At 37.6% G+C, this 12467-nt stretch overlaps 1 protein-coding gene across 7 annotated transcripts in view; it reads right to left on the reverse strand.

The window, feature by feature from the left end:
• ALS2 (alsin Rho guanine nucleotide exchange factor ALS2) overlaps positions 1–12467 on the reverse strand; it is an 86187-nt gene that overhangs the window by 42341 nt on the left and 31379 nt on the right. For all 7 annotated transcript variants that reach the window (XM_053597517.1, XM_053597523.1, XM_053597521.1 and 4 more), the window contains 4 exons: positions 10501–10683; positions 8101–8272; positions 5558–5738; positions 3145–3210 (listed from right to left, as the gene is read on the reverse strand). In XM_053597517.1, coding sequence (XP_053453492.1) covers positions 3145–3210; positions 5558–5738; positions 8101–8272; positions 10501–10683 — 602 coding nt within the window. The remainder of the gene's footprint in view (positions 1–3144; positions 3211–5557; positions 5739–8100; positions 8273–10500; positions 10684–12467) is intronic.

The raw sequence follows: 12467 nt of genomic DNA on the forward strand, positions 1-12467 counted from the left end.
TGTAAAACCCAGGTGTTTTGTAAACCACCATTTGGGGAAATGCTGCCCAAATCCAGACTTGATATCTGCAGCCACTGCTCAGAGTCCCCCAGTGTACATTCATGTGCCCAGGCTCTGGGCTTGGTGCCATGTGAGAGGCTTTCAATATACGTCATCTTATTCAGCTGCTATGACAAGGAGTCAGGTGAATCTTTAAGTACTATGACTATGACTCTACTCTGAATTATGAGAGGAAGATCAACAATAAAGCAAGAAGAAGCCAGGATCAAGCTGAAAGCCTTGAGAACCCTAGAAGCCTTCCATTTAAATTGCAGTAATTCTCCATCTATTTTTGCATACTCCTGTAATTAACTTGCTTTTCTTCAAGCAAAAGTGAGTATTCATTTATTTTTGTGCTCTGTGTAATTGTTGATTTGGCTACAACCACTTTTTCCTATTTTCTTTTGCCATGATGCAGCACTGTACCAACACTAAAGGTTAAATGAGCTATTTTAGCCATTACAATAAACAGACTATATATAATAAATGTAGAATCAATAATTATAAATGTAAATTTGTCAAAGTCAGAAGTTCTCAGATTGAAAAACAACAAAGCAGTAAGTCCGTCCATTTGCTGCTTATAAAAAATACAGGAAAATATTATAATGCAGAAAGGTTAAAAGCAAAAAAATAGTAAAAGAAAAAGTATATTAGGTTAGAGACTTAACATACTTGAACTTGTTATTTAAAAAAATAAAGGTCAGGGCGGCACCTGTGGCTCAAGGAGTAGGGCACTGGTCCCATATGCTGGAGGTGGCGGGTTCAAACCTAGCCCCTGCCAAAAGCCAAAATAAATAAATAAATAAATAAAGGTCAAACCCTTCTATTTTTGGAAATGAACAAACACATGACAAGAGTCAAAGAATTCAAAATAAAAGTTAGAAAAATATTTAGAACTAATTGACTATAAAAATAAAATGTATCAAAACTGTAAGATGCAGCTAAAGCAATAATTAGAGGGAAATTTATAGCCTTAAAATGACTATATTAGAAAAATTAAAAGATTGGAAAGTTATTGAATTAAGTGCAAAGTTCATGAAATTGTAAGAAATTAAAAGGCGAACAAAACATATATATAAAGAGCAAAAATTAATGAAATTTTGAAAAAGGCCAGGAGCAGTGGTTCATGCCTGTAATCCTAACACTCTGGGAGGCTGAGGCAGGAGAATCATTTGAGATCAGGAGTTCAAGACCAGCCTGAGCAAGAGTTAGACTCCATCTCTACTAAAAATAGAAAAAATAGCCAGCTATTGTGGCAGACAGATGGCTTAAGCCCAGAAGTTTGAAGTTGCAGTGAGCTATGATGATGCCACTGCACTCTAGCCCAGATGACAGAGCAAGATCTTTCTCAAAAAAAAAAAAATAATAATAAATCAACTAATTTTTGGATAGATTAATAAAAAGGGGTAAACTACTGACAAGACTGGTGAAGATAAAAAAGATAAAAGATCCAAATAAATAATAGGAATGAAAAATAAGGAACACAACTACAGTTACTACAGAGGTGAAAACATCTTAACAATGCTCAGAACATCACATCAATAAATTTAAAACAAGGATACAATGAACAATTTTCCAGAGAAATATAAATAACTAAAGCCATAGGTAGAAATAAAGAAGAAATATAGAAAAACAGACATCTATTCATTAAAGAAACTAGATTGGTAGTTTAAAAACTCCCTACAGCGAATTCCCATGAAGGCCATACATTTTTACAGATGAATTCTACCAAACCATCAAAGTACAAAGAATCCCTATTTCATACAAACTATTATAGAAAATAGAAAAGGAGAGACAGCTCTCTAACTCTTTTTATAATTGCTCATGTAATCTTTTTATCAAAACTGGGCAAGTTCAGAAGAGAAGGGAATCTCATCTTCACATAGATACAAATTTCTTAAATACAATTAGCCCTCCATACCTGGGGTTCCAAACCTGCGTGCAGATTCAATCAACCTTAGATCAAAAATATTCAAGAAAAAAATGGTATATCTGTATTAAATATGTACAGACATTTTTTCTTGTCATTATTTCCTAAACAATACAGTATGACAACTACTTACATTGCATTAAGTATTGTAAGTAATCTACAGAGGCTTTAAAGTATATGGGAAGAGGTGCATAGGTTCCACGCAAATATCACGCCGTTTTTTTACCAAGGACTTGAGTATCTGCATATGTTGGTGTCCTGGGAAGTCCTGGAACCTATCCCCTACAGGTAGCAGGGAATGACTGTCTCAGCAAATTGAATCCACAATTGTATTGAAAAACTACATATAAAAACTACTGAATTTACCTTGGAAATGCAAGGATATTTAACTTTATCAAAAATCAATTCCTTTCTAACTTTTAGGAATAAGGGCGCTTTTTAACCCTGTAAATCAAAAATCTAGATGTTACCTTTAATGGTGAAATACTAAAAATATTCCTTTTAAAACCAGAAATGAGATAAAGATGTTAGTACTGATTCTTCGGGATAAAAGATCAAAAGCAACCATGGCAAAACATTAACCTCTGTTAAATCTGGGTGGTGAGTACATACTTGGCCTATTTCCTATTAAAGAATTTTTAAACATCTTCCTTTATTAGCACTTATTGAGAAACTATACATTGGAATTTTATCTCATGTAAGGGGCTTTTATATTATTTACCCAGAAGCTAAATGCAAATTCTTTATATTTGTACGAATAATTTGTACTTCTCTGGGTACCGTAACATACATTATCTGTTTCTTACAAGGAAGAGAATATTCTCATTTTCACATGAAAAAAATTAGGCTTGCTGAGGTAAACAGAGCTGTCCAAAATGTCAGGGACGAAGGACCCAGATCCTGTGCCTTTTCGTTCATTGCTTTTTCAATACCATAGTACGTCTAATGATAATCGGGCTAAGAATGCTATACTTTCAATACTATAGTACTTCTAATGATAATCAGGCTAAGAATGCTATACTTGTCCTTTACAAGAGTTAGGGAAAGTCTGCATTTTGATTCATTTGGTAAAATGACCACGTCAAAGCTTTCCCTGGACACTAAAAAGCACAGACCACTATAAAACATGATCTTTGGCTGTTACAATGACAACTGGAAGATTTGTATTTGCTTACACGGCAGGCTTAGCAAGAAGCTGGAATCCTCCCATAACCAGGAAATTTGTAGTAGATGTACAGTACCTTGAGTAGAAAAGAAAACATCCACATTAGTGTTAAAATGGAAATTAGTTCTTCAGAGTTTTTCTCACCAATGAGCTTCAGAAATTTCAGGATAACATTTGTGAACTGTAAAGGACTGAAGAGAAGGAAGGTTGTGTAATAACCACCATAATCAAGTGGGGGAGCAGGGAGGAGAGACGCCACTTTAGTAAAGATGGTAATAGGAAAGGAAACTTTAAAATACCTAAAGCTATGCAGAAGATGCTACAATTTACTTAGTAGATATTATGTGGCAACTTAACAAACTTGAGAAAATACATGTAAATCATTAAAACGGTTGAATTTTTAAGGAAAACTTTTTCTCATCTTCACTATAGGTTTTCCAATTAAGGCTTCAGGAACAAACAATAGTGAAGGTGAGAAAACATGTTAAAAGTGCTTGAGTGAGGCAGTGTTAGAAAATGGTGATTAAATACCAACATACGCTAGAGGACAAGTCTAAATAGATACACTGCCTTGAGCTATATGCATTTCCTCCGTACTTCTGGGCTGGCAAATGTAATCACCTGACTTTGAGAGAAGGGAAATTCCTATTAACAATAGCTGAAGATATTAGGTTCTTAAAAATGGTTATAATGGTAAATTTTTTGTGATGTGTATTTTACCATAATTTAAAATAATTTTTAAAATTTACATATAAACCTAGATATTCTATTTGTTCCATCTGTAAGAATAAAATATCAAGTTCTATTATTTTGGCCTGGCACCTGTGGCTCAAGCAGCTAAGGTGCCAGCCACATACACCTGAGCTGGTGGGTTCGAATCCAGCCTGGGCCTACCAAACAACAAAGACAGCTGCAACCAAAAAAAAGCCAGGCGTTGTGGCAGGTGCCTGTAGTCCCAGCTACTCGGGAGGCTGAGGCAGGAGAATCACTTAAGCCCAGGAGTTGGAGGTTGCTGTGAGCTGTGATACCACAGCACTTTACCCAGGGCAACAGCTTGAGGCTCTGTCTCAAAAAAAAAAAAAAGTTCTATTATTTTTATTTTTCATGTCTGAAAGATGATGAGTTAAAAAACTCAAACCAGGGTATCTCCATTCAGACAATAACTTCAAATATATTTAATTTTGCTTAGAATTAAAATAGCATATATTTATCTGCACACGCAGAGGGTACCAAAACAATGTGTGCACATTTTAAAAGATGTTATTTATGTATTATTTTTCCAAGTTGAATTGAAAGTACCATCACTAGTCCAGTACCAAAGTACCAAAGTACCTTCTATGTGGCCATGGCATACCCATCCATTTTATTGTAATTCATATACTTCAGGGGAAGGATTGATTTTACTTCCAACAAGATCACTTAAAATGTGTACACATTTTTTGGCACCCCTAGTGTATGCATAAATCTGAAAGGAAATACAACAAAATGATAAATGGTGGTTATTTCTGGGGGTAGGATTATGGGTGAGTTTTGATTATCTCTATTTGTAGAGTTTTCAGTAACCACCATACATTATTTATATTATAAACAATCAAAACAAAACACCAACAGAACACGAACTCCCTGAGGGTAGGTGCTCTTCACTGGCTCCATGCTGTGGCTACTGTGGACTTGAGCTCCACACAACACCTGGCACTTACAGGACACGCAGTCAAGTCAGTGTTTGTTGGATGGATGAAGTATGAATGAATATAGAACAAAATCTACACATACTTCACATCAATATCATAACCTGATATACAGTACCATAACACAAATTGTACCTTGCATTATGATACAAAAATACAAATTTAGGAAAAAGTGAGAAATATTTTAAGTTATATTTTCAAGTATACTTAGGATATTTTACTTGAAAAACACAAAAAGAAGCTTAAATAACTATTCTAGATTTCATTAAGAAAATATCTTTTCATTAAAAGAGTCAGGTCTTTTAAAACTTCCATTTACACAATAAAAAAGCAGGCCTCAGAAATAGTTCCATATTTACAATAGCAGTTGGTCTTAAAATAATTTCTTTAGTTACTTATTTCTTCAAATTGTAATACAATTTACTTAAGTGAACAAAATTGCTTTCCAAAGAATCAGATGTATTATGGTATATTTTATGTAAGTAGAGGATCAATCACTCTGCTAGAATATCGAAGGAAACATATGAATGATTATTTTTAAACCTTTTTTTGCCCTTAGAGAAAACCATATTTTAGCAAGGCAGAACTATAGTTGTCTTAAGATTAAAATGTTGCTTTGCAATTTCTATTTCCTTATATCACTCTCCCTAATCTAGGCTCTTCTGAGTAAGGAGCTGTTCTCCTTGGCAGAAAAACCCTGCAGAGACTGAACATGACAGGGGACTGGATACTTGCTCTGTATAACTATCCAAGAAGAGACTCGCATGCTTCAGAATGACCAAGCTCCTGGCTTCCTTTATCCCGTGAAGGAAGCTGCTCAGTGAGGCTCCATGCTGACCAATTAGGTAACACAGCTTGCTGAATCGGCTTGCCACCTCCTGCAACAGCTGAACTGTAGTCGCAGTGCCCAAATTTTCTATAACAAAATAGTAACAACAACATAACCTGAAGACAATATTCTTTACTATGATCACATGATCACAATTATAAATTCTTTTTTCTAAGACTATTTAACATGTTGACATATATTCTCAATCAAGGAACCTAAAAATTAGTGTTGAAACAACATCATAGATCACAGAGTCCAGTCAGTTGAGTAGCTTGTTAAAATAAATTGATAGGCTAGGTATAGTGGCTCACACCTGTAACCCTAGCATTCTGTGAGGCCAAGATGGGAGGACTACTTGAGCTTAGGAGTTTGAGACCAGCCTGAGTAAGACTGAGACCCGGTCTCTCCTAAAAACAGAAAAAAAATTACCTGGCCATTGCAGTGGGCGCCTATAGTTCCAGCTACTGGGGAGGCTGAGGCAAGAGGATCACTTAGTCTCAGGAGTTTGAGGTTGCTGTGAGCTAAGCTGCTGCCACGGCACTCTAGCCTGGAGCAACAGAGTGAGACTCTGTCTCAGAAAAACAAAAACAAAACAAAAAACCAAATTCATAGATGCCTTAGAGATTCTGACTCAGGACTGTCTGCTAGGTAAGATCCAAGGATGGTTTAGTGTTTTGTTTTTTTAAAAGCTTTCCAGGTGATTTGGAAGATCAGCCAAATTTGAGAACCACTAAGCTAATCAAATTCTCCTGTCATTTTCAGCTAAGTAATCTGAAGATAAGGGAAGTTAACTATCTAATTTCATACAATTGATTAGAGACAGCTAGGATTTAAACTCATTTCTGTGGTTATATCTTTAACTTTTTCAACTTTTTGTACTGACTCCCGCATTCTGCTTGACTCTTAGACAAACACAGAGGAGGCAATCCAAAAATCTGATTGCCTAGGATGCTCTGAACTTTATAGAGGGTGTATCAGGAAATTATTTGCTTTTTGCCAGTCTAAAGTTTCTCATTTTTAGGACTTCCCTCCAAGCAAGTAGAGTAATAAATACACAAGGAAAAACAATACAGAAACAGGAACCAGGATTGGAAAATGGCAGAGCAATCCAGGAAGCTTCTAGCTAAGATTGCTTTCTTTCCCTTGTCAAAGTCCTGGAGTGTTAGGTCCACCAAGAAGAGGGAATTTATAGAAATGGGACTCTACAACACTTAAAGAAGTAGAACATATTAAAAGCAAAAACAAATGTAAACAGTCCCCAACTTACAAAGGGGTTTTATTCACAAAGACTATAAATTAATTGCTTGAAAAGTATATTTTTTCCATAAGAAACACTGGGCTTGGCTCGGCGCCTGTAGCTCAGTGGCTAGGGCGCAAGCCACATACACTGGAGCTGGTGGGTTCGAATCCAGCCCAGGCCTGCCAAACAAAAATGACAACTACAACCAAAAATAGCCGAGCGTTGTGGCGGGCGCCTGCAGTTCCAGCTACTTGGGAGGGTGAAGCAAGAGAATCATTTAAGCCCAAGAGTTTGAGGTTGCTGTGAGCTGTGACAGCACTCTACCCAGGGCGACAGCTTGAGACTGTGTCTCAAAAAAAAGAAATATTAGGCTGACCCACACAAGCCAATGTTACCTTAAAGAGTATTGGCCTGAACTCTGGGTCCTCACAGGGGGCCAAGGAATGCAGTAAAGAGAAAGAACACAAAAACTTCCTCTCCATTTACTAAGTGGAGAGCCAAACCTAGGAAAAATTTTGAATAGGGGTAGTTTATCTTCAACAGCCCTCCAATCTGTATTCTGCCTGCCTTCCTAACTTCCCAGAGGTCGCAGGTACCTAACACACATGGACGGTGGCATCCCATCTAGTATTATCATAACCTATTTCCTCTGTATTAGCTCTTCATTTCTAATTCCTCTTCGGAGCTGAGTAAACCTAAGAAGCAGATGTAATCAATTCATGCCATGGGGTAAGAAATGTAACACTCTAATGGTTATCCACAATTTAAGAAACTACTTGTACATCCAAATAAATCTCTACTTGATATAATTCTAAGAATCATAACAAGAAAACAGACAATTCAGACAGGGCAATGGAAGATGTCTTAGGACTAGAGGCACTAGAAGTGTTGTCTGGAAGTCTAGCTTCTAGGGTGAACTTTCTTGAAGTTGTTTCTGCTTCACTGCCACGAATATTCTCAAAGTTCCATTTTCTGTAAATAGAAGGAGCTCTGGGAGTGGGAGGATAGGGCAGGGGCAGCTGGACTATTGAAAAACTGAAAATAGCTTGTTGTAAGTTGTTGACTGCCTTATGTACAAAAAAGGAGAGAGAGAATGGAAAGAAAAGAATACACCACAAACTAAAAGTTCTTCTTTGTGATACGGGAAGAAGAGAGAAAACAAAACACTAATGATTTGGTGATGGGAAGCACAGAGAGGGTTCAACTTACCTAAACTGAGAAGAGGCCTAAGAATCTGAGATTTGATATCACTTAATTTTGAATAGAACCGTCTTTCCGTTGTAGCCAACTCATGTAGACTGGCAATATAACCCATAATGTTTTTATCCACCAAGGTGAGATAGCTATCTTTCCCTGCTGTCACTCTGCTTATGTAGCCCAGCTGAAACAGAAGAAAATAAAAAGATTAAAGATTATATTTATTTTATTTTATATATTTACTAGTAGTAATTTGGTGTGCTGAAGCTGGCTCATGTCAGCTGACAAAAACCAACTATTAAATATTCAGAAAGTTTGCAAGCAGGTAATTAAACCATAGGTAGCTTAAAACTGGCCATAGTGAAAATTTGCAAACACTACAGACCAGGGTTTTTTGTTAAGAATTGGCTTACCATACACCATTGGTACATATGTACATTTGAATCTATACATACCTGTATGTATATATATATATATATATATATATATATATATACACTTTCATTTATCTCCAAGGTACGTTTTATTTCACCTTAGAAGTGTTTTGGAAACACAAACACCCCAGATATATAAAGATCCAAATGATAGGGATAAATTTCTCAGGATTCTCTTCTGCACAAAATACAATTAATGAGAGCAGAGAGGATCTCTGTGCTGTGTATCAAATAACAAGGGTCTAAAGTTAACTTGCCTCTTAAAAATACAACGTAAAGAGACTTTCTTTTTTGAGACAGAGTTGCCCTCAGTAGAATGCCATGGCGTCACAGCTCACAGCATCCTCAAACTTTTGAAACTGACAAGAGAATCTTATGCATTTCTCTTGCCTCAGTCTCCCAAGTAGCTGGGACTACAGGTGCCCGCCACATGCCTAGATATTTTTAGAGACAAGGTCTCACTCTGGCTCAGGCTGGTCTCAGACTCCTGAGCTTAGGCAATTTATGCACCTTGACTTCCCTGAGGATTATAGGCGTGAGCCACAGCACCCAACCTTAAAGGGACTTTCTTTAAAAGGGTCTTTTTGTCATTGACCCTTAATACCACTGAACAAAATATGTTCAATATCTTTCTTTACAATATCTTTCTAAACTAAGCAGGCAAGCTGCAGACCCAATGGGCTATTAACATCCCATGGTAACCAGACACACACTAGAGTTTCATCCTTTTCATCAGCCTATTTCATCCTTTACCTAGACTGTGAAATCTTTCATGGGGAATGTGGATCCAGAGCCAATGACGACAAGGAATCAATTAGCATGCTCAACATAACAGGCCATACTATAATAAACAGCCAAATCTTGGCCAATGTTGCCTTTAGCAAGAAAAATCTTGTCCCCACACATTCATAACTTAGTAGCCAGAAATATAAACACAAATTTAAAAAACAGTACATATGATACATTACTCAATAAAAATAAGAAATCCAGAAACATACTAGCTTTGAGGGTTCTGTTTCCCTACAGCATGTTACTTTGAGGATTTGAGTTATTTTACTGGAAAAAAGAAAAGCAGACACAGGGCAATGGCTTAAGCTTATGAAAAAGAGATAGGAAGAAAGCAGATCAAATGAAAAAGAAGGGGATATAATGGAAAGCTAAGGAAGAGGAAAAGGGTTAGGAAACCACCTGTGGTCTGTCAGGTCTTTCATGATCTGCCATGACCCATCTCGGGCCCCTGAAGTTTTTACTTCCCACCTACATTCACAAATTCATCTACTCTATTTCTATTCTATTCACCTATGAGGGCTCCATGACTGCAGTCAGGAAACTTCCCTGTGAACTATACCTTCCCCTCCTACATGAGGGTGTTAATTCAACAATTACTATTATTATTTTTTAAAAAGACAGAGTCTTGCTCTGTTGCCTAGGCGGAAGTGCAGCACTCTGAATTCCTGGGCTCAAGAGATCCTCCTCTCTCAGCTCCTAAGTAGATAGGACTACAGGCACAGACTGCTATGCCCAGCTAATTTTTTAATTTTTTTTTATAGAGACAGGGTCTCACTATGTTGCCTAGGCTGCTCTTAAACTCCTGGGCTCAAGTAATCCTCCCACCTTGGCCTCCCCAAGTGCTGGGATTACAGTGTGAGCCCCATGCCCGCCCAAAATCATTTATAAAGCATGAAGCTACAGCAGTGAATGAGAGAAACTAAAATCCCTATCCCCTCATGACAGATAAAGAGGACAAATGACAGATGAATTAAGTAAATGATATAGGATGTTAGAGGATGATAGGTACTATGAGGAGAATAAGGAAGGAAAGGGGGATAAGGAGGGAAGGGGGATTGGAAGGCATTTGCGATTTTAAATGAGGTAGTCAGAAATACTTAAAATAGGTAAACATACAGATAAAAACAAAAGTAAAAGACTTCTCATGTGTTATATAGACTGTGGGCCTTAGGATCCAATTCCTGTTCACCTTACTACAGGAGAGAAGTACTGGAGTCTTAGTACCACTGTGATTCTCTTGAAGGCTGTCATCTTCTGTAGGCTCCTGTCGACCACTGTAATATAACCCCGGCTGGAAGTCTTCTGTATCCACTAAAAACAGGGAATAATCCTGGCCCGCAGCTATACTCCAAACTCCATTTTCACTGCTTATCTATAACAACAGAAAGATATTGCTGGTCCAACATGAAGGCAATCAGAAAGAACTTCAGGTCCATAGAAACTGAATGTTAGGTTATTTAAACAGACATGGTACAAAGTAAGGGTCGTGTCAAGATGACAAAATTCACCCAGCAATATGTCTAATCAAATGCAGAACAGGTACAAGATTAAGAAGGAATTCCTTGTTCAGCTTTTAAACTTAGAACTAGATTGCTGTTGTTGTTTTTTCAATCTCATTATGTCACCAGCAGTAGAGTGCCATGGTGTCAAAACTCACAGCAACCTCAAACTCTTGGGTTCAAGTGATTCTCTTGCCACAGCCTCCAGAGTAGCTGGGACTACAGGCATCCACCCGAATGCCCAGCTATTTTTCGTTTAGCAGGCCCAGGCCAAGTTTAAACCCACCAGCCCCAGTGCATGTGGCCAGCACTCTAACCACTTATCTACAGGCACTGAGCCAAGAACTGGTTTTTATAAAAATCTGAAAAATTAGAATTCAAAAACGAAAAAAAACCACAAATCTAGGTTTTTAGTTATTTTTGGAAGTCTGCACAAAACTTAGACTGTGTTACGATGGAGAGACCTGGAAAATTCTAGAGCCCTACTCCAGAAGCGACAACTAGGACATAACCTTTGTCCATAGTATTTGGTTATGTGCACAAAAATCAAGGTAAAAAGAAAACAATCTAATAAGACTGAATTCCATTAGGGCTAACTAAATCCTTGGGTGCCAAAATTCAGTTTTCCTGTTTGGAACTCTCTACCTCTCTGATGGAACTTCACTCTGCCTATTTCCAGAATGTTGAACTAGGCAGAACTCAGAAGCCCATCTAGAAGAATCCCCTAGAACCGTGGCTCTGGTGTGGCGGTAGCAATCACCTGGGAACAAGTTAGAAATTAGAAATGCAAACTATCAGGCCCCAGAGCTACTGGAGGTGGGATCCAGCACTGTTTTAACAAGCTCTCCAAGTGATTCTGATATATGTAAAAGTTTGAGAACCAATGTCTTAAGTCAATTACTATAGAACAGTCGACCACCCCAGAGACTCTAGTGAACTGGTCAACATACAGAGGTGGTCAGTATATAGAAGTCAATCTTCTATTGAGTACATGCGGTATATATCTGGTCTATGAAAATTAGGTCAACTATGGACGTTTTGTTGTATTTTCAAATCTCAAGATTCTACATGAAGATTAAGTAGCCACCATGGAAAGGCAGGTGTCAGGGCTCTGCAGCCCCCCTCCATCCTTCAACCTAAGTAGTTACTCATTTGTCTGTTTTATGTATGACATTCCTCATAAGATTACATTTGAAGAAAGTATACTACTTCAAAAACTACCACCTCCAACCTCTAAACCCAGCTCCCAGATTCAGCCTTAACTAGTGAACTAATAGGAAAATACAAACACACACAATCTAATCTGTTAGATCCTTTGTATCTAGACAGTTTCAGCATTGACTCCTAGAAGTATTAATCAAAAAACCCTAATCCATGAGATCCTCAGTATCTAACTACACTCCAATTCAAATTCAGGCTACCCAAATAACTGACTTCCTGTTCACTTTGCAAAGGATAAATTAAAATTTTTCCAATAAAAGTCTTCTTCCTAGCTTCTAATAAAAATTAAAATCTCAGCTGGGCATGGTGGCTCACGCCTGTAGTTCCAGCGCTATGGGAGACCAAGGCAGATGGATTGCCTGAGCGCAGAGGTTCGAAACCAGTATGAGCATCAGAGAGCCAGAGTAAGACCCCGTCTCTACTAACATCAAAAACA

Source organism: Nycticebus coucang, chromosome 7 (assembly GCF_027406575.1).
Source record: "Nycticebus coucang isolate mNycCou1 chromosome 7, mNycCou1.pri, whole genome shotgun sequence".
Classification (NCBI taxonomy): Eukaryota; Metazoa; Chordata; class Mammalia; order Primates; family Lorisidae; genus Nycticebus; species Nycticebus coucang.